This window comes from Rutidosis leptorrhynchoides, chromosome 3, assembly GCF_046630445.1.
Source record: "Rutidosis leptorrhynchoides isolate AG116_Rl617_1_P2 chromosome 3, CSIRO_AGI_Rlap_v1, whole genome shotgun sequence".
Classification (NCBI taxonomy): Eukaryota; Viridiplantae; Streptophyta; class Magnoliopsida; order Asterales; family Asteraceae; genus Rutidosis; species Rutidosis leptorrhynchoides.
This window is the reverse complement of record NC_092335.1, coordinates 586,674,151-586,698,280: the sequence shown is the minus strand read 5'-3', so window position 1 is coordinate 586,698,280 and position 24,130 is coordinate 586,674,151. Positions and strand designations below refer to the sequence as shown.

The window sequence follows — 24,130 nt, the reverse complement described above, 5'->3', positions numbered from 1 at the left end:
TGTTACTTCAAAACATCCATTTTTTTGAATTTTTCAGATTTTAGAAACTAAAATAGTTTCTTTTATGATGTAACACAGATAGCGCGAAGAGATGAATGGTTTCAGATAAGAATAATTATGAAAATATCTTCAGAAATATGGAGGATATTTAAAATGGAAGATATGATGATATCTTAGAATATTTAAGATAAGATGATGATGAAGAATATTGTCCGCAAGGGTTTTAGAGTAAGGAGCAAGGTATTTGCTAAGGATTTCAGCAGACACTGAATCATTTGTATTCTTTAAAGGTAGATTTCGTCTTTGTGATTTGTCCACAGCCTCCTTCATGGTCTGCTTAATCCGTTTTCCAGTTCCAAACCTTCTCTTTTCTCAGCTTTACCACCATACTATTCTTTATCATCAAACTTTTGACTGTTAAGGTCGTTTACAGTTTTTGCTGCTTCTTCAGCATTTTTCCGAAATTCGGAGAACTAGTTTCGTAGTTTGGGGTGTTTTTCCGAAACTTCACATTCGAAGTATGTAAGTCTAGAAGATAGATGTTATCTATATATAGCTGTTGTCGTAGAAAATGCTGCGAGATTCAAAATACTGATTGCTAATTCCTGATAGTTGGTATAGCAATTACCGTTACAAGATGTAGATGAGTACATGATAGGGTTTCAATGAGTATAATGATTTTTCGGAAGGTCACAGATCAATGAAGTTGTTGGTAAATTTACTGCTAATGTGGTGGAACATAAAAGGTTCCCCGGTAACAAAAATGTATATGTCAAGGTTATAATAAGGCTAATCTGAAAAGTCGAAATTGACTGGTTGGAAGTGGGGTAAAACTGGATACTTTGAAAAAGAAATTGCAAGGTTATTTTCGGTAATAACAATGTAATCTAGTTCGTCGACATATTAATTTATTATATATATAATATATTTAATTTATATATTTAATTATATATTATATTAAATTCACGTGCATAGTTGACTTGTAATTTTTGTTCCGATAAGTCGTACGTTGTCACTCGACTTATGTCCCGGTTCCGGTTTTTCGACCGCCCTTTCGTACGCTGAGAAAACTAGTACTTTTCGTTTCGTGACTCGTACCTTTGTCAAAATATAAACTTAAATTATCCATAACTATACCACTCAAAATACAACTTATACATTTGAGTGTTTTGGTCATTTACTTCTATAAATCATCGTCTCGCTATTTGTTAATATATATATAATAATAATTCGTTTTATGACCAAGTTAATATTATATTTTATCGTATTGTTAAATATATATTTTCAATATTAATAAACATGTTTTAAAACACATATCGCAAGTTATTCATATATCTAATTCCAACAGTTAATATTCCTTATTTATTGTATGTGTTATTTAAACAAATACACTTAATTAATCAATTCTATTATATCGAAAAACGTTCTCGCATGTTTAAAACAAAATCAATTGAATATTATGCAGTTTAGTTATCCACTAACTTTTGTCTAACTTTCATTATCTAACACTTTACCATTTATTCTGAATACCGTTAAAAATGAATGATTTCCCAAATCAACGTGGACCTCACAACAGAGACCCGTAATAATATCATAATCCTTAAGGGACTCAATAAATATCTTTTAATTCAATCGTTTGGCATAATCTTTTAACTCCGTAGTTGAATATATCAATCAGATAATCAAACCAATAAATTTAATGCACAGTATCATTTACTTAACACTTTGTTACGTTTTCAAGTTATAGTATATGTATCTATTTACATATAGTTGTTTGCGAATCGTTAAGAACAATCGAAGGGTAATTGAATAGTTCAAAATTTTGAGATTCAACTTTACAGACTTTGCTTATCGTGTCGGAAACATTAAATCATATAAAGATTAAGTTTAAATTTAGTCAGAAATCTCCGAGTCATCACATTTTTGCACGAAACGAATTGTGACGCTTTCACGATCGTTTGTAGCGCAATGATTTGAGCAACCGCTCTGATACCAATTGTAAGTAACTAGAGGGGGGGATGAATAGTTACTTAATGCGTTTTTAACAATTTTTCGATTGATCACCAAATTCAATTTTACTTTGATCAACCAATTCGACTCAAACTTGATGTGTGTGGTGTATATGTTCAAAATAATAAATGAAGTAATGTAAAGAACATAGACACAAGGATTTATAGTGGTTCGGGTGGATGTTAACTAATCCACCTTAATCCACTCCCCGATTACACAAATCGGGATTTGTTGCTTCACTAAGCACTTTTCTCCAAACCCGGTGGAGATCCGATTTACAAGTCTTCAATCTTCTTTAGTAGACAACAAACCTAATCTTTCTATCCCTTCGAAAGATCAACTCTAACCTAGATCAACTTGTCTTCACCTTGGACAAGTATTAATCTCCAAATAAGATTAATCAACTTCCTAAGTCCCTTCAAGGAAGTAGATCACTAAGCTAGCCTACGCTTCCACTAATTGAAGTTACAAGACTTATACACTCTGCAATGATGATCCTAGCACAATACTAAGACATACATTACATTAAGTAAACTCACAAGATAAATGAATTTGATTAGTAAGTTTACAACAACCCAATTCTATATCTATAAGATCATAGAATCTTCTCTTGCTTGATCACATTTGAGTAGTAATTGATGCACTTGTGATCACTGGAGATATGCCTTTTAAATGTGCAAGAGGGGCATCTTGAAATGAACTCAAATGTTTGCCTTTTATAGTGAGATTCAGAAAATAGCCGTTGACACACGGTTCCCAGCACGGTCGACCGTGGTGCTCCAGTCCAAAATTGGTATCCGTTGTATAGCCGTTTGACTCAGATTTGAACACCACCTTTTGGCACCTTTACTCCTTCTAGCACCTGAAAAAGAAACCAAACATCCTATACAAGTACTATATGCATTAAGTGTGTGAGATTTGGTCTTATTGCATGAAAGTGACTAATCATTCCAAAAGTGGCAAACCCAACATTCTTGGAGAAGTGTCTTGATTGATATTTAGGGAAATTTCAGATTGGTCAAGACTTAGTTAGTCACTTTAATGCTCTTGGTTCAATTCTAAAGGCTAGTCACTATATCATTAACTTCCTAGTTCCAATTAATCTCAAGTCATGTTTTATTTGAGTTTAGTTAGGGATTAATTGAATAATGTCTCTATAGGATAATCAAGAAGTATGTAGAGACATTAAGGTTAAGTTATTATTGAGCAAGCAATCATACTTAGTTACTTAGACTAGACCAAATAGACAATTAACTATTGTGAACCATTTTACACTTAATCTATTGGAGTAAGTTAGTTACTTAAATTCTAACTAATGAGCACATGGCAAACATATTAAGTTGACAAGTTTATGAGTATTAAGCATATTAGCAAGTAGCAAGTAATACTCACATAGCAAGAGATAGTTATTCTAAGATCAATCATATAGATACTTGTACAACTTATAATTCAAGCACTTAATAAGTATAATGTGCAATATAACACATTTCATGATTAATGTGTAAGCACACATTAATATCTAACACATGCACAAGGGAAGAGCAATCTCTAGTTGGGACTTGGTGACCATCCTAAATGTATCTAAGTGTGTTTTAGGATTACAAGTCATTTCTAGTTTAACCTTGAGATCATTGTTCTTCATTTAGCCTTAATTAATCACTAAGTCCTTTTTAATAGCAATCATTGTTCTAGTGATATTGGCTTGCGTGTGTTGATACTTGATGATCATAATAAAAATATCTAGATAAGAATTAAGATCACAAGTTGTTGATTAACACTTTTGTGTTATGCCTAATCTTGGTTAACTTGTCATTAAGATGTCATTAGGCGTAATTAATCACAATTAGTGTTTTTATGACCAAGACTCAATTGAGTATAGAGAGAGCATCTATCCTAAGTATGTTTAGAAAGGTTTCATGAATTATAGATGCCGGGAACTAGTCAAACTTTATTTGGTCAAAATTTGAGACAGAAGAAACTGCGGTCGCACTGCGGTTGACCATGGTGGCGACCGTGCAACTTGTTTTCACAAAACTTCGTTGCAATTCAGTTTGGGGTTTCACTGTTGACTATGCGGTCGACCGTACCTCGACCGTGTATTTGCCTGAACTTTTAATTTCATTCTTTAACCTATGTTTGACTTGGTCGTTTGCAAGATAAAGTATGGATTAGTGACCTTGCGTGTTTTATGTTAAGATGTCAGTCATCACTTATGTGTATGTGTGTGTGTCATTATCAAAACATATTCTTTGGTTAATTACACTTTGGTTAATCATACTTAAGTTTATCGTTTAGTGTATTAATCCACATTCAATCAACATATATATATATATATATATATATATATATATATATATATATATATATATATATATATAAATAATAATCATTTTCAAAAATATATATATACAAATTAAATAAATAATATATAAAGTTATAATATATGAAATTGTTCGATTACGGTTATATGTATTAATGAATATACAAATGATATAGGTTCGTGAATCCAATGCCAACTCTGCATTGTTCAGTTGTTCAATATCGTCATATGTATTTTTACTACAAAATACAATATAGTGAGTTCATTTGATTCCCTTTTACTCTTTACATTTTTGGGACTGAGAATACATGCGCTGTTTTATTAAATGCTTTTGCAATCTATATTTTTGGACTGAGAATACATAAAATGCTTTTATAAATGTTTGACGAGATAGACACAAGCAAAACATTCCTCAAATGAATTATTATACAGACAGAAGTTCTGTTGATTATGATTGAATTAGTTGGACGTTATAATTGCCACTAATTGTTGTGAATATTTCCCCTGATTATTATTGCTTGGTAACCTAAGAATTAGAAAACGGGTATGGCCCTAATTCACGCGAATCCTAAAGGTAGCTACCGGGTTTAACACTCCCACCCAGAATGTTCACTAGACGGAAGGGCTAGTGGGCGTGATGTTTAGTACTTCGAAGTTTATATATTATACAGACGAGATGTTCTGTTTTGGAGATATTATTGATGCGCATTATATGTTAAGGTCGGTTACCATGTTGAGCAATGAAATCAAATTGAATGTTATGTATCGAGAGAATGATTTTTTTTATACACAGGTTATGTGTATTATTTTTGTGCACGAGATATGTGTACGGTTATTTAAAAATCGCGAGGCAACCTACGGGGGAGAAAAGGATACGAACCTACTCTGCTAAGCATTATGAAAAATTGTTTTGTACACGAGATAGGTGTACTGTATTTAAATCTTGTGGTCTATCAAAATGATGAATTTTAATGTTTATGATAAACCTATGAACTCACCAACCTTTTGGTTGACACTTTAAAGCATGTTTATTCTCAGGTATGAAAGAAATCTTTCGCTGCGCATTTGCTCATTTTAGAGATATTACTTGGAGTCATTCATGGCATATTTCAAAAGACGTTGCATTCGAGTCGTTGAGTTCATCAAGAATATATTATTAAGTCATTTATAGTTGAATATATTATGAAATGGTATGCATGCTGTCAACTTTCGATGTAATGAAAGTTTATCTTTCAAAAACGAATGCAATGTTTGTAAAATGTATCATTTAGAGGTTAAATACCTCGCAATGAAATCAACTATTGTGAATCGTTTATAATCGGTATGAACGGGTCCTTTCAATTAACTTCAGAATCTTTTATACATAACTCAACCGAATAACACACGACTCTAGCCTCAAAACAATAACATATAACTGTAAAGTTCCTCCTATCTTTACATAACAATTTTAACCCTTACCATTATTAAAGCCTAAACGACAACTACAAACCATCATAAAACTACCCCAAATTCGACCATCTCTGCTGCACAAGAAGACTCAGACTTAATGTAATAACAAGTAATACAAAATCAAAATAATAATAAAATCCATAGTCCCCTAACACATCTGCAATAGCAGATTAACTGCACAACAAAAGGTAATTTTTAGGTCAACTTTACCATATACACCTATTTCTCAAATAAATCATGTTTATTATCTACCTTGAACTGTCAATCTCTTTACCATTTCCATTAACATGTCTCTTTAACCTTCTAATCCAAATTTCATAATTAATCGGATACGGTGTTCCACATAAACTATCAACATAATCCGCAAACGCTTTCAAAACCGCCGATATATCCCCAAGTCTTTGTTGAATCAATCGTTTTGACCAAAACGTATCTCGCCACTCCAACGCACCTTCAACCGAATCCAAATCCGGTAAATCACCACCCGATGCAAAATAGAGTAAATAAACGAGACTTTCTGCATCTGACGCCGAACACAATTTTCCTTCTTGAAGTGCTGACGTGGACGAAAAATGAAGATTCATAACGGGTCGATCTCGTTCTTCCAAAATCGCATGGCCCCACCCAACTAATACAAAGTAAGACTGACCCGTTACACTTGATGTCACACAGATCACATTTTCAGGTCGAATATCTCCATGTCGAATACCAGAAACTGCAGATGTGGATAAAGCTGATAAACAATCATGACAACATCTAATAGCTTCTTCCGACCCAAATTGACCCATTTGGATCATGTCAGCTACACTTTTCCCAACTGGGCTCGTGACCAAAACCGGGGTCCCACACCATGGATTGTCACAGCTCGGTTTTTGACACGGGCCAGCGTGAATTATCTTCCCAGACATGATCAATTGTGGGAGATATTTACTGGATAACCCGTTTTGTTTCATAACCGAAAAAACTTTAGTTTGTCTTTGAACTTGATACCATAAATTCATATCTTCCCATTTAGGCTCCAGTTGAGATGGATCCGACCCGACATATAAAAACAAATAATTACCCGGATCTTCAACTAACGAAGCAATGTAATAACACATTTCACCGTCCGTTAAAATTTCATCAATCTGGTAACTTTTTTGCCAATTCGAATCATCCACCACCAAAACGGATCCTATTTCTAGTCTTATTGATTTTCGAGGCTCAATATTAACGTGTTCTTCGTCTTGTACTTCAACAATTTCCGGTGAACCGCTCCGTTTTTCGAGTTTAAATAAACCATTCCCGTTTAACCCGATATCCGTTTCTCCTATCCGTCTTTCGTTTTTTCTTGTTTGAAGACGTAAACTATGATCCGCTGCTAAATCTTCAATCGACGTTTTGGGTAAACCAGCATACTGAACCATCGAATGAAACGTAGCGAAAAGTACCTGTAACGCACCGATATCGCCCCAATTCGTATTCCCTAACTTATTCCAAATTCTATCAATAGGCGTTACAGATATTCGTGAATGATTCTTAATCCATTCGGCAACACATTTATATACATTATTTAAGTCAAACTCCATTTTGGTCAAATCTCCTTCGATTTTCACAACCCCGCCATATTGACAATCGGACAAAATAACAAAAACCGAATGTAAAATCGAAGGGTCTTTGTTTCTTTTAAGACATCTCGACAATAAGATACGTATACCGTAAAAAAGGGCTTCGCCCAAAATCAATAATGACGAATACGTAACTTCGCTTTCTTTCGCGAGGCTCTCGATATTGGGTCGTAAAAGTGCTAATTCAAGAATATCGTGCCATTTACCGTGCGGGTGTCTAGGGTTGTTGACCATGACAGCTGTCGCACAAAGACCGTTGACCTTTCCGGTAGCGATGGCTTTTTCGGCTTGATAAAATTTTAAATTTGGTTCATAAAGGCTCGCAACGGATAACGGCATGGGTTCATCTTGGTTCCAAAACGCGTCCCATAAGCCTTTTACACTTGCGTGTAAAAAATCTTCGATTGCGAGAAAGGTAGTAGCTTCGATAGTGCCAGGTGGCGATGCGGGAGTGGTGTTGGGCATTCGAATTAGTTGTTGAAAAGAAACAGATTCTAATGCGTAATCGAATTTTTGGAGGTCTATTAACTCAAAAGGAACATCAAAGTCGAATGAACTTTCTGATAAAGATTGAAACCAGTCTTCAAGATTTTCGTTCAATATTCGACTGTCGGTAAATCGATTGAAGAAAGCTTCGCGGACCCTACCAGATGACGAAATACTTGACTTTTTCGACCCAGACATAATTGATTCCCGGTCTGTTGACCCACCTGCATATAAGATGCAATTGCAAGGAAGATGGTTAATGCAATCTTATCATTTTTCTATAAAAAAAAGTATCAACTTAACCAGGCTTAAAACTATGGTGGAATACTCCAATTGTAGAAGACTTTTACATAACTTGACCAGGTTTGTGTTAATATAGTATTATAGTTGAGGGTTTGAAGATGACATTATATTATATTATATTGATGGTCTAAAGAGCAACATGTATAGAGTGTTCATTAAAATTAAAACAACTAACAAATGTCTCCCAGTCTCGTTACAAAGCTAAATTAGGTTGTTTATAAGCTAGTATATACGTAGTAGTTAATTGGTTAAATTCAAAACTTTTGCATTATCAATGAAGATCTAAATTTACTAAACTACAGATTCTAAAGTCAAATTAGGTCAAGTAAAAGGTATCAAATTCAAAGTAGCGAAGCCAATTGCGGACAAAAGGACAGTAACAGAGTTACAATTCAAACTATTTAAGATAGGGCACGGATCATATGAATATAAACTGATGAGAGAATTAGTTCTTACCTTCCATTACGAAACGAAGAGAATTAGAAAACTGGAATCGAGTTGAGTAATAGAAGTAGCAGATCCTGATTGCATATCAGTTGAAAAGAATAGTAAAAAATAAATCCACCATCAAGTGCGCCAGTACGCACAGCTATCTTGTATGATCCATCGATATATTTTTTAATTTTTTAATTTATTTCTGATGTAACTTTATTGAGATGAGATTAGATGAGATGGAGAATGGAGATGATGAATGGAGTAATAAATTACAAAATTGTTTTGCTTATTATTCATAGTGCAATAAATTATTTTCTTTTTATTTTATTTACTTATAGATTATAGAAAAACACAAATATAATATGATAAATACATTATTTTTTATTTACGTATTATAATTATATAAAATATATAGTTTCTATTAAAATCATATAATTATGATGTCATTATTAAGCTAATTCTTTTGTTAAGAAAAAATCAAAAATAAAAATAAAAAAATCTAGATTACTTAGATGATGTCATTAATCCTAAATATTTTATAATTAAAATAAATTGTACTTATAGTAACTAATTATTTAATAACCTCCACTATTATTATGGAAAGAAAATAAAACACCTCCATAATCATATGTACAATATTTGAAACATCATGTACAACCTTATGGTAAAAACAACTTATGACCATATGTATAATATTAGAAACATTATGTACAACCTTATGATAAAACACCCACATGACTATATGTACAAATTTTAAAACAAATTTTACAATCTTTTACACCAATGAACACATTTATAAATTTTAAAGTATATTGTACAGATTTTATATAATAATTGTATTTTAATTTTTTAAAAAAATTAAAAGGCATTTGTTATTACTAATGATTATTATTGACAATAACGTTGAGCAAAATTTATTATTATTATTATTATTATTATTATTATTATTTATTTTTATTATAATTATTATATTATATTATTAACATTTAAATATGGATTCTCTTTAATTACGTTATACATGTATGCAAAAATACATGTTCCTATATATTTGTAAAATCAATGACAAGTTTCTTAGTCAGAATCTGTGGTTCTACAGGTCAATAAAATAAATGATTTTAACATTTACATTCACTTAATAGTTAAAACATGTCATTAAATTGTTTTGTTTAAACAAACTCGTGGTTCCACGAGTCATTTCACTAGTAAATAAATATAAATATAAAAATAATAAATAGATGGTTAACTGAATAAAGTTTTCTTTACTAAATTTAAGATTATCTAGGGATAACGATTATTTTTAGTAAAAAGTACGTGATCCAATTGAGTAATCGGGTGATAGTTTCTGTTCTTTTGTAACCTATTTTCCAACCACGCTAATAAATGTTGCTAGTGAGATTTAACATACAATCTTATTTGAGAATATAATAAACAATGAATAATACTTCTTTCATCTTAAATTAATTCTCATCATATAAAATACAGTGTAGGAAATATCATTATTATATTATATTTCTTGTGTACTTTATAGTTTTGTGTAATATGATTATTACATAATTTAAGAATAACGAGATATAAAAGAAATTTGCATCCTTATTTTTTATATATATAAATGAACAATTAATTTAAACCATTCAAAAAATATTTTTGAACGATTAAATTAACATGAATAAATGAAAATGACCCGAATGGAGTGATCATTAGATCTCGAACCAAACATCACACCAAATCCTCGTTGCAAATATAACAAAAGGCATGATCCATTTCTTCTTAGATAATAATATATACACCTTGTTCCCTGCGTGATCAGGTTATGAAGGATATTCAACATGTTTTTATTCATTGTAATTTGATTATACATGTGTGAGCAAAAGTTGCTCTCGATGGTTGACTTTTTTTTAAAAATTTTTTTTTTTTTTACAGTTTGACATAACGTCGATGATATGTGGTTCTAGAATTCATTTTATGGTACCAATATAAGACATACGATCATTTTTTTAAGTTGTTTTCCTGGATACCCTCAACATAATTTTTTTTTATTTCGAAAAGCAAGAAATTCATTCAATAAAATTCACAAGTACATATACTCGGAAGTGTCTTCCGAAGAGCAGAAATACACACACGGGTTTGCGAGACAATTGATGTGTTCTCTAAGGTGTGTATGAAACGGCTATCAGTTTTATATTTATTTACTACAGAAAATCATCTAAATTAAACTAAAACACAAAAGGCAAGTATACCTATCGTGTAATAATATAGCTAAGGTAAAGTCCGGGAGGTCGATCCGTGGACACTATTATTGGGTGTCTTACTAGGTCAAATTAGTTAATTAAGTAGTTAAACTAGATATAGTAATTATAGGTAACTTTGGGGGGATTTACCGTTTAATAACCGGTTTGTCGATTTTATATTTTAAGCGTACAGATAAATGACGATAATCAAAGTGCGTAAAATAAATAACAATATTAAAATGACAATAAATAAAATTGCGAGTAAATGAAAGTACGATGAGAAATACAATAAAAGAATTATGCTTATTTAAACTTCCGTAATCATGATGTTTGACGTTTTGATTTTAATTTATTATGCTGGGTTAATTGTCCTTTGTCCTGGATTTATTTGATACCTATCTGGTTTTTGCCCATAATAGTTCATTGGTCATAATTATAAAATGATCGTCAAATTAACCTTATACCCGAAGTCAAATATTCCAACTAATTGGGGATTCGAACTGTAACAAGGTCTTAATACTTTGTTAATAATTACACCAGGTTATCGACTGTGTGTAATCCAAGGTCTTAATACTTTGTTAACAATTACACCAATTACCCTTGTATGTAATCCACCCTTGTTTTAATTAGTCCATGATTATTAATTTACCCAATTGGCCAGAATGAATAATAAATTACCCAACCCAATTGATTAATTAAATGATTGTAAAATATGTCGTATAAACGTCACTAAATAGGACATGCATAATCATTTAATAATTATTAGATTAACTAATTTGAAGATAGGTTCGACAGACTCCAAAGAGTTATCATTCGATTAGACAATACCTCCTATCTATTAATGGTCCATGGTCTAATGTCCACAAGTGTCGGTCTTTTGTCCATACCCTAATTATGGTACAAAATCCAATAATCTAATCTTTAATATTTAGTCCAACATCATGATTACTTCGGCTCAAATAAGCATAATAATAACTTAGTTACGAGACATTAATTTAAAAAGGAAGAACATAGCTTACAGTGGTGAATAATCGCGTAGCGTTACACGGACAGAGTTTCGACTTTAAAACCCGTAAAACATTTCTTACAATAACTCAATTATTATTAAACTTAAATTAAAATTATAATTATAAATATATATAAATATATAAATTACATATATAGAGAAAGAAGATTGGAAAAAGGTGTGTCTTTCTTCATTCTCCGTAGTCTCGTTTTATAGGCAAATGTTGATTTGAAAATTTCACTTATGACCCCTTAACTATGCTCAATTAACAACTTTTTATTGTTTATTATTATTCTTATTATGAATTATTTAAATATTATATTATATTCTTGTGCATAGTTGACTTGTACTTTCAGCTCCGTTGCGTCGAGCGTTGAAAGTTGGTTCATGTCTCGGTTCCGGATTTTCGAACGCCTTTTCGTATAATTTAATATCTTGTACTTTGCGTTTTGCGGCTTGTACGTTTGTAATTTTTTGACGTTTCTCATCAATATATTGAACCACTTGGATTGTACTTTGTACTTTTTAGCTTTTTGGTCGTTTGCGTCTTCAAATCGTCGAATCTGCCTTTTGTCTTCACCTTTTATTATTTAAACGAATATCACTTGTAAATAGAACAATTGCAACTAAAATCTTGTCTTTCTTGAGGGATAATGCTATGAAATATGTGTTCGTTTTTAGCATTATTAATATTCCCACACTTGAGCGTTGCTTGTCCTCAAGCAATATAGTCTTGAAATAAAAACATACTTGAATCACTTCTTTATTCTTCACACTTTGTACATCAGTGATTTCAATACGGCGGTTATGAACAATGATAGGGCACGGATCATATGAATATAAACTGATGAGAGAATTAGTTCTTACCTTCCATTACGAAACGAAGAGAATTAGAAAACTGGAATCGAGTTGAGTAATAGAAGTAGCAGATCCTGATTGCATATCAGTTGAAAAGAATAGTAAAAAATAAATCCACCATCAAGTGCGCCAGTACGCACAGCTATCTTGTATGATCCATCGATATATTTTTTAATTTTTTATTTTATTTCTGATGTAACTTTATTGAGATGAGATTAGATGAGATGGAGAATGGAGATGATGAATGGAGTAATAAATTACAAAATTGTTTTGCTTATTATTCATAGTGCAATAAATTATTTTCTTTTTATTTACTTGTAGATAGATAGATTATTATAGAAAAACACAAATATAATATGATAAATACATTATTTTTTATTTACGTATTATAATTATATAAAATCTATAGTTTCTATTAAAATCCTATAATTATGATGTCATTATTATGCTAATTCTTTTGTTAAGAAAAAATCAAAAAAAAAAAAAAAAATCTAGGTCAATGTTGTGACGACCCGGGAATTTCCAATCAAATTTAAACTTAATCTTTATATGTTTTGACACGATAAGCAAAGTCTGTAATGATAAGTCTCAAAAAGTTTGAACTGTTTCATATATTCAATTGACCTTCGACTGCTCTCGGCGATTCACGAACAATTAAGTGTAAATAGATATGTGTGTATGTATATATAAATAATAATTGAAATATAATTTGAAGTATTATATGTTGTTGTTATTAAAAATTAATAAAATAAAAATAGAATATTATAATAATTATTATTTAAAATATATCTATTATTATTAATATAACTAAATATATAGATATTAATCATTTTAAGTATATATACGACATAAAAACATATAACATATATTTTAAAATATAACATAAGTATTTGTCTTAATGGGATTTAGTATAAATTATATATAACCACAAATATGTAAATAATATATACTAATAAAGGAAATTATGTGATTCCATTAAATGCATTAATAAATATACAAATGATATAGGTTCGTGAATTCGAGGCCAACCCTGCATTGTTCAGTTGTTAAATATTGTCATATGTATTTTTACTAAAAAATACATTAGGTGAGTTTCATTTGCCATTTTTACTCTTTACGTTTTTGGGCTGAGAATACATGCAAATGCTTTATTAACTGTTTTACAATATTTATATGCGTGAGTTCATTTGATTCCCTTTTACTCTTTACATTTTTGGGACTGAGAATACATGCGCTACTTTTACAACTGCTTTATTAAATGCTTTTGAAATACATTTTGAACTGCGATTACATGAAATACTTTTTATAAATGTTTGACGAGATAGACACAAGCAAAACATTCCTCGAATGAATTATGTGGACGTGATAATTGCCACAATTGATATGAATATTTTTCTCCTGATTATTATTGCTTGGTAACCTAAGAATTAGGGAACATCACTAATTTTGAGAATTAGTGCACGCCTAATTGACGCGAATCCTAAAGGTAGCTACCGGGTTTAACACCCCCACCCAGAATGTTCACTAAACGGAAGGGCTAGTGGGCGTGGTGTTTAGTACTTCGAAGTTTATATGATTATTATACAGACGAGATGTTCTGTTTTGAGGATATTATTATGCGCATTATATGTTAAGGTCGGTTAGCAAGCTAAGCTATGAAAGAAATGAAAAGTGAATGTTATGTATCGAGAGAATGATTTTATACACAGGTTATGTGTATGTTATTTTTGTGCACAAGATATGTGTACGGTTACTAAGATTTATGAAAAATGATTTCGTACACGAGAAATGTGTATTGTATTTAAAAGATATCGCATGTACATTACAGGTGGGTATAGGATTCGGGCCCATTTGTACCATGCAGGATTTAAATCTTGTGGTCTATCAAAATGATGAATTTTACTGTTCTATGATAAACTTATGAACTCACCAACCTTTTGGTTGACACTTTAAAGCATGTTTATTCTCAGGTATTAAAGAAATCTTCCGCTGTGCATTAGCTCATTTTAAAGACATTACTTAGAGTCATTCATGACATATTTCGAAAGACGTTGCATTCGAGTCATTGAGTTCATCAAGATTATTATTAAGTCAATTATAGTTGGAAGTATTATGAAATGGTATGCATGCCGTCAACTTTAGATGTAAAGAAAGTTTGTCTTTTAAAAACGAATGCAATGTTTGTAAAATGTATCATATAGAGGTCAAATACTTCGCAATGTAATCAACTATTGTGAATCGTTTATAATGTATATGAACGGGTCATTTCAGTTGGTATCAGAGCGGTAGTCGTAGCGAACCAGATCTTGCATTAGTGTGTCTAACTAGTAGTTGTTAGGATGCATTAATAAGTCTGGACTTCGGCCTAGTAGTTGTTAGGTTATATTAATGAGTCTAGACTTGAACCTGGTCCGCATGTCAAAAGTTTTGCTTATCATTCTTTGTCGAAAAATATCCACCTATCATTGTCAGTCTCAACACTTCTTATTGCAATCATTGCATAGATGGTGTACATAAAAATCCATATCTTAGCGTATCTGCTAATTCATATCTTAGCGTATCTATTACGGTAAACTTTGCCTGATATCTCCCGTAAATTTCTCCGTAATTTAAGGAATCCTGGTACTATATATATCTATGCATATTATGCATTGAGAATACCATCCAACTATCAATTGCTGTCACTAAACGTTTCATACCAAAAATATTTTTCTGTGATCGCGAAAGATGGCCTCTACGAATCGTCCAAGTTCCTCGGACTCCGAAGACAGTGTGACGGGATCACACCAACCAATCAACTACAGTGATTACTGGAGAAGATGGGGGTGGGTTCGCGACATACTCACCTTATGGAGAAGGGAAGAAGGTACTCCATATTATGAACCGAATCTACCACCTAACCTTGGAGTACTCGACCCGCTCACCGGCGAACCTGTTCGCAACACCGTTTATACCCTTTTTGCGAGAATTTTTTGTCTTGAGACTACCATTAACGGAACTAGAGAAGATATCCAATCTCTACCTCACACTGATAACCAACCAGGGTTAGTAGAAGAAGTTAAAGAACTTCGAGCTCGAGTGCTAACCTTGGAGAATATGGTTCAAAATTTACAAGCACCAGCAGCATCACCGGCACTAACAGTACCACCAACACCAGTACCATCAGTAACAGCACAAGTACCATCAACAATCCATGCCTCAACATCTCATTCAGTACCTCGAGTACAATCATCGTTCTACGTATCGTTCTACATCAATTATCTTCGTTCTTCATGGCGATTATGTAATCTCTAATGTTTTAGAGATTATGTATTCTAGTTATAACGGTAAATCAAATGAGATTAATATTATATTAACTCATTAAATCTACGATTACATATGAAGAAAATATATATGTAAGTATATTTTCATAAAGATTGTAATTAAAAATTCTTTCGTACAAACTGTTAATGGTGAAAATATTTTAACGGGTAGGTAATACCCGAGGAATATTTAAATTTCACATTAATAAGTTAAACTGTACATTCTTCGAATCTAATTCAACAGTCATTCACTATCCTACTTACAACCACCGATATACGTATCCGTTCATCGCAGAATGACCATTTTCATCCAATTTCATATTTGGATTTTGATTTATCAGAATCCAACAAGTGACATAATGAAGAAAACATTGGACAAAATAAAATTTGTTAGAAACAAACAAATTAACTATGAGAAATTTTGTTAAGAATCCACGCTAACTGTTCCTAGCTAACTGTTAATTCCGTATTACCTTTTATTTATCGCAATTTATTTATCGCATTTTATTTATCGCAATTTTAATTCTCGCAATTTTAAGTATCGTCATTTAATTTCTGTTATTTATTTTACGCACTTTAAATATCGGGACACGTATACAAGGTTTTGACATATCATATCGACGCATCTATATATATTATTTGGAATAACCATATACACTCTATATGCAGTAATACTGGAGTTAGCTATACAGGGTTGAGGTTGATTCTACAATAATATATATAGTTTGAGTTGTGATCGAGTCTGAGACGTATACGGGTCACGATACGTATTAATTAATTCGAATATTATAAACTATATATGAATTATTTAGTTAGTAACTGTGGACTGCTAACTGTGGACTACCAAGATTGGACAATTAAAATGAATTAAAATATTGATTATAACATATGAAACTAAATAATTCTTCAAGTTTGCCACTTGATTTCATCTTAAACCTCAATTGTATCTTGACGATTATAATTTGCGTACAAACCTTTCATGATTCTTGAAAACACCTCAATCCAGAGAATGAATCAACCGCACTTCAACTACGGAAGAAGAGATTAATGCATATAGTTATGCACCTAAAAACACTCGGAACCTAAGTAAATGTTTAATGCATATCTGTGCTGTTCCTTTGGCGTTGTTATTATCGAAAATAATTTTGCAATTCCTTTTCAAATTAGAAAATTTTATCACAGCTCCAGCAAATCAACTTCGACTTTTCGTTTGAAACAACCTTATTATAACCATGATATATATGCGTACTCTTTTATTGTTACCGGGGAACCTTTTATATTCCACCATATTACCCTCAGCGTTTAATCATCTAAAAATACAATTCTCTTGAAACCACCTCGGATTGATAATCGATAACTCAGATATGGTAGCATTAAATGCAGAGGAAACAGAAAAATTATAGATGGTCTAAACGGTAAAAAGTTTGATAATAAAGAAGGGAGTGTTAGGAACGCTCGATAGAAAAATTTGGTACTGAAAAACGGATTGAACAAACTATGAAGGAGGTTGTGGACAAGTCACAAAGATTAAACCTGCCTTCAGAGAATCCAAATGATTCAGTATCTGCTGAAACCTTCAACGAATATCTTGCTCCGCACTCATGTTAAAATCTTGCGAAAATTTTTTTTTTCATCAACCATCGAACTTAGAAATTCCAAAATATCATCATAAATATCTTCGATATTTCTGAAGATATTTTCATAAATATTCTCGCCCGAAATTATATATCTCTTCGTGCTATCTATATTACATCATAAAGGAAACTACTTTAGTTTCTAAATTTTTTTAAAATTTGAGTTTAAATTATGAATGATTTTGAAGTAGTGTTGGAAATTGATGCATGAGTTAGTATAATATAATGACACTTGATCAACGTGATTATATTACAGTAAGTCATGCTGAGTTTCTAATGACACGTGATGATTCACAGACCATAACGTCATTATGTGCCATGTTACACGACTCTTACATTCTATCTAATCTATAACTATATCAAGAACATATTTTCTTGATAGCTCTATGATTCACAGACCATAACGTCATTATGTTCATTCAAAACTTCATATCTATGAATTCTGGACCATTATTCGCTTGACTTAAAGTCGGAAAGAGAAAACAAAAGTATGAATTGAGAAAGAAAGAATAGATGGTATGAACTGTGAAGATAAGGAAACGAAGGGAGTGGATTTATAGTGAGATATCCGGCAGAGCAATCTAGACAGATCATCGTATTTAACCAAAGGGGATCCTAGTTTCCTTATTCATCGAAGAATCAAATCTTATTCAGATTTCGAAGATTTCTTCAAATCCCTTGAAATCCGGAAATTCACCGTGACTACATCAAAACTTAAATTTCTATCTCAATCTTTTGTGACAAGCTTCACTTGTACGCTTCACATAATCAAATCGTCTTGTCTATATTAACCAAACTCTATTTTATCATCTCATATTCGTCATGAAAACATTTTTATTGTTAACCATGACAACCACACTCAAATTTCGGGACGGAATTTCTTTAACGGGTAGGTACTGTGACTGATAATGCTAAAAACAAACATATATTTCATAGCATTATTCCTCAAGAAAGACAAGCTTTTAGTTGCAATTGTTCTATTTACAAGTGATATTCGTTTAAATAATAAAAGGTGAAGACAAAAGGCAGATTCGACAAATTGAAGACAAAAAGGTCCAAAGAGCTAAAAAGTACAAGATACAATCAAAAAGGTTCAAAATGTTGATGAGGAACGTCTCAAAATGACAAGAGTACAAGTTACAAAACGCAAAGTACGCGATTTAAAATAATACGCGGGGACGTCCGAAAATCCGGAACCGGGACCTGAGCCAAGAAGAAACGCCCGACGCAACGGACCAAAAATATCTAGTCTACTATGCACAAGAATATAATATAATATATATATAATTATATATAATTATATATTATATATATTATTATTATTATATTACGTCGACAAAGAAGAAAACAAAAGCAGTTGGCTGAATCCAGGGTGGCCATGCGACTCGCATGGCCAGAGGCACAAAACCATGCGAGTCGCATGGTGTGAGATTGCTGGTCAGGTCCTATATAAAGCCAGTTTTGTGCCGAGTTATGATCATCCTTTTTCTCTTCCTCTTCAACGTAAATATATTTATATTTATAATTTATATTTTAATTTTAATTATAATTCTAATAATAAGGGTATGTTAGCGAATGTTGTAAGGGTGTAAGTCGAAATTCTGTCCGTGTAACGCTACGCTATTTTTAATCATTGTAAGTTATGTTCAACCCTTTTATATTAATGTCTCGTAGCTAAGTTATTATTATGCTTATTTAAAACGAAGTAATCATGATGTTGGGCTAATTACTAAAATTGGGTAATTGGGCTTTGTACCATAATTAGGGTTTGGATAAAAGAACGACACTTGTGGAAACTAGGCTATGGGCTATTAATGGGCTTTATATTTGTTTAACTAAATGAAAGTTTGTTAATGTTAATATAAAGATTTACAATTGGGCGTCCCTATAAATTACCATATACACTCGATCGGACACGATGGGCGGGGTATTTATATGTACGAATAATCGTTCATTTAACCGGATACGGGAATGGATTAATAGCCACTAGAATAATTAAAACAGGGGTGAAATTACATTCAAGGGTAATTGGTGTAATTGTTAACAAAGTAGTAAAACCTTGGTTTACACGCAGTCGATAACCTGGTGTATTCATTAAACAAAGTATTAAAACCTTGTTACAATTCGAATCCCCAATTAGTTGGAATATTTATCTTCGGGTATAATAATAATTTGACAAGGACACTTGCAATTTATATTTATGACTGATGGACTGTTATGGACAAAAACCAGACGGACATATTGAATAATCCAGGACAAAGGACAATTAACCCATGGGCATAAAACTAAAATCAACATGTCAAACATCATGATTACGGAAGTTTAAATAAGCATAATTCTTTTATTTCATATTTAATTTCCTTTATTTTATATTTAATTGCACTTCTAATTATCGCACTTTTATTTATTGTTATTTTATTTAATCGCACTTTTAATTATCGTACTTTTAATTATCGCAATTTAATTTTATCGCATTTTTATTATTCGCAATTTCATTATCGTTATTTACTTTACGCTTTAATTTAAAGTCTTGTATTTATTTTATATTTTACATTAGGTTTTAACTGCGACTAAAGTTTTAAAATCGACAAACCGGTCATTAAACGGTAAAAACCCCCCTTTATAATAATAATATTACCTATATATATATTTGTATTTTTATAAAAGTAAACTAATATAGCGTTGAGCTTTGTTTAAAGATTTCCCTGTGGAACGAACCGGACTTACTAAAAACTACACTACTGTACGATTAGGTACACTGCCTATAAGTGTTGTAGCAAGGTTTAAGTATATCCATTCTATAAATAAATAAATATCTTGTGTAAAATTGTATCGTATTTAATAGTATTTTCCTAGTAAAATAATAACTATTTTATATACACCTCGTTCGACATCAAGTATTTTTGGCGCCGCTGCCGGGGAAAATTCGCCGAAGCGAAACGCCATATTTTTAATTTTTAAGTTATAATTAGTTTTTGTAAAATTTATATTTTTGTTCAAAAATTAAAAAGATATAAAAAAAAAAAATTAAAAAAATCTTTTAAAACCGAAAAAAAAAAAAAAAAAAAAGAAAAAAAAAATATTTTGAGTATATTTTTAAGTTTTTCTTTTATTTTTACAAAATTATAAAGTATTTTAAGTTTATTTTTAGTTTTAAAAATTAAGTTTTATTTTAATTATATATATATATTTATATTTTAAATATAAAACAGAAAAAAAAGAAAATAAATATTAAATATACGTGACCTGTCAAATTGAACCTGTCCAGTTGAACCGGTTCAGTTCAGTCATGCGACTCGCATGACCCAGCCCCTTAAATCATGCGACTCGCATGAGGGGTCTGACAGGGCCACATCCAACCCTAATTTCGCATTTATTACGGAGTATATTATATTATTATTATAACTAAACCCTAATTCTATTATTATTATTATAATTAAGTTTAATTTATTTAGTTATTTTTACTTTTATTTAGTTTTATTATTTATTTACTTAATACTTTTATTATAAAATATGAAAATAATATTTTTATAAAATCTAATATTTTTATAACTTTTTATAACTTTTAATATTTTGTCCCTTTTTAATCGTTGTAGCGTAATATTTGTATTTTTAGCTCATATTTAATTTTAAACTTAGTTTTCGCTATAGTCATTTTTACTCCTAGATTTTTAGGCTTTGCCGTAGAATTCCTTAAGTGCTTTTTCTTTAGACTAAGATTTAGGTGCTTTAGAATTTTGCGACGCCTTTTTAAGTTTTAGTTTCTTTTTAAGTTATTTCCATTTGGGATTTAGTTTTTCCTGTAAGCTTTAATATTTTTAGACCTTTTACTATGTATCAATTATCATTCCAATTAGTAATATCAATTTGCGATTATAATTTTAAGTTAGTTGTAGTAATAAGGTTAAATTAGTTAAGTATTTTTAAGTTTTTATAAGTTTCTTTTATTTTTCCGTCACCTTTTATTTTTTAACCATTTTTCTTTTTCGACCTTTTGCGACGAACTCTTTTTCTCTCTTATTTCTCGCTATTCTAGTTTTTAGGACTTAGAATTTTTTCTACTTCTTATCTAAATTTCTTAAAACTACGAAAATTTATTTTAAGTGGTTAAATTGATAGACATCAAAATTTTCTGGTTCGTAGTAATAGTTGGATTTGTACGTGGACCGGGTTATTGGAGCCAAACAGTCCTCAATTATATTGAGACCAAACGAATCCTGCCCCTCTGCTGCATCTTTTGGCTATTCGAAACGTGGGCAAAATCAGAAAAGTCTATTGATTGGATAACTTATTATAATTTTTCTTTCCTTTTTAAAACTAATAGGATATTCTGTGAATGCACCGAGCAAGACGTTCATCACCTATTGTACGTTCACCACCTGTAACTCGATCAAGACATCGTTTAACAAATATAACCGCCGTTGATTTTTCTTTAGAATCGTCATCCAGTCGACCAAGTACTTCAGTTCAAATTTCCGATAATCCAGTTTTTGAAACAAACCTCACAATTGAGAATCCAGAAAATATTCAGGAACGGTTCATAGATCCTGAACCATTAAACTTTCCTCCGGAGCCACCAATCATTCAAACAGAGATTGTTGAGGAACGAACTATTAAATCAGAATCATCTAGTGATACCGAGTCAACAAATTCAATTATGGAGAATCTGGAACCTTTAAGTATGGAAGACCGAATGAGAGCTAAACGCACTGGCCAAGGTCACGCAATTACTCATCCAGACATTAATGCGCCAGATTATGAAATCAAAGGACAAATTCTACACATGGTGACTAATCAATGCCAATTTAGTGGTGCGCCGAAGGAAGATCCAAATGAACATCTACGTACCTTTAATAGGATCTGCACACTATTTAAAATACGAGAAGTGGAGGATGAACAGATATATCTCATGTTATTTCCCTGGACTTTAAAGGGAGAAGCCAAAGATTGGTTGGAATCGTTACCTGAAGGGGCGATTGATACATGGGATGTTTTAGTTGACAAATTTCTTAAACAATTTTTTCCTGCATCTAAAGCCGTAAGACTTCAAGCAGAAATTGTTACGTTCACACAGAAGCCAAATGAAACTCTATATGAGGCATGGACAAGATATGGAAAGTTATTAAGAGGATGTCCGCAACATGGTTTAGACACTTGTCAAATAGTACAAATATTCTACCAAGGATGCGACATCACTACAAGAAAAGACATAGATATAGCAGCTGGTGGTTCTATTATGAAGAAAACCGAAACTGATGCTTACAAAATTATTGATAATACTGCTTCCCACTCACATGAGTGGCACCAAGAAAAATATATCATTAGATCATCTAAAGCAGCTAGAGCCGATTCTAGCCATGACTTAGATTCCATTTCGGCAAAGATAGATGCTTTCGAAAGACGAATGGAAAAGATGACTAAAGATATTCATGCTATACGAATTAGTTGTGAGCAGTGTGGAGGACCACATTTGACAAAAGATTGTCTCAGTATTGAATTAACAATGGAACAAAGAGAGAATATTTCATACATAAACCAAAGGCCTGGAAATAATTATCAGAATAATTATCAACCGCCAAGACCGATTTACAATCAAAACCAGAATTATAACCGAAATATTCCATACAACAACCAACAAGGTCCTAGCAATCCACAATTATCCAATAATACTTACAATCAGCAAAGACCGAATTTTCAAAACAAACCACCACAACAAACCGATGATAAAAAGCCGAATTTAGAAGATATGATGACGAAGCTAGTTGAAACTCAAACGCAGTTTTTCACATCTCAAAAACAAACCAATGAACAAAATGCTCAAGCATTTAGAAATCAACAAGCTTCTATTCAAAATCTGGAACAAGAAGTAAGTAACCTAGCAAGGTTAATAGGTGAAAGAAAACCGGGAAGTTTACCTAGTGATACAAATGCTAACCCCCGGAATGAAACAGCTAAAGCTATTACCACAAGAAGTGGTACAACACTTAAACCACCTGAAATACCTGTAACTTCTGATGAAACTATTCCTACTACACAAGAACCACAACCTGATCAGGATAAGGAAAAAGAACCGGTAGTTGAAAAGGTTAATAAAGATAACACAGTTAAGGATAAACCTTATGTTAAACCATATCAACCACCACTTCCTTATCCGAGTAAAATGAAGAAAGAAAAACTTGAAGCCGAGCAATCCAAATTCTTGGATATGTTTAAACAGATAAATGTAAATCTTCCTTTCATTGATGTGATTTCAGGAATGCCAAGGTATGCTAAATTCTTGAAAGATCTAATCACGAATAGAAGGAAAATGGAAGAACTCTCGGCTGTTACTATGAATGCTAATTGTTCAGCAGTGCTGTTGAATAAGATACCAGAAAAACTATCTGATCCAGGAAGTTTCACAATTCCATGTTTTCTGGGTAGTCTTAGTTCAATAGAAGCATTGGCAGACTTAGGTGCTAGTATAAATCTAATGCCGTATTCACTATACGC

General features: G+C 31.6%; 1 protein-coding gene across 1 annotated transcript; it reads right to left on the bottom strand.

The window, feature by feature from the left end:
* Window positions 1–5,896: 5,896 nt before the first annotated feature.
* Window positions 5,897–8,707, bottom strand: LOC139898735 (uncharacterized). Its single transcript, XM_071881505.1, has 2 exons — window positions 8,632–8,707; window positions 5,897–8,096 (listed from the first exon to the last, which is right to left on the bottom strand). The coding sequence occupies exons 1-2, from the start codon at window positions 8,636–8,638 to the stop codon at window positions 6,028–6,030; spliced, it is 2,076 nt and encodes a 691-aa protein (XP_071737606.1). The 5' UTR covers window positions 8,639–8,707; the 3' UTR covers window positions 5,897–6,027.
* Window positions 8,708–24,130: the final 15,423 nt, after the last annotated feature.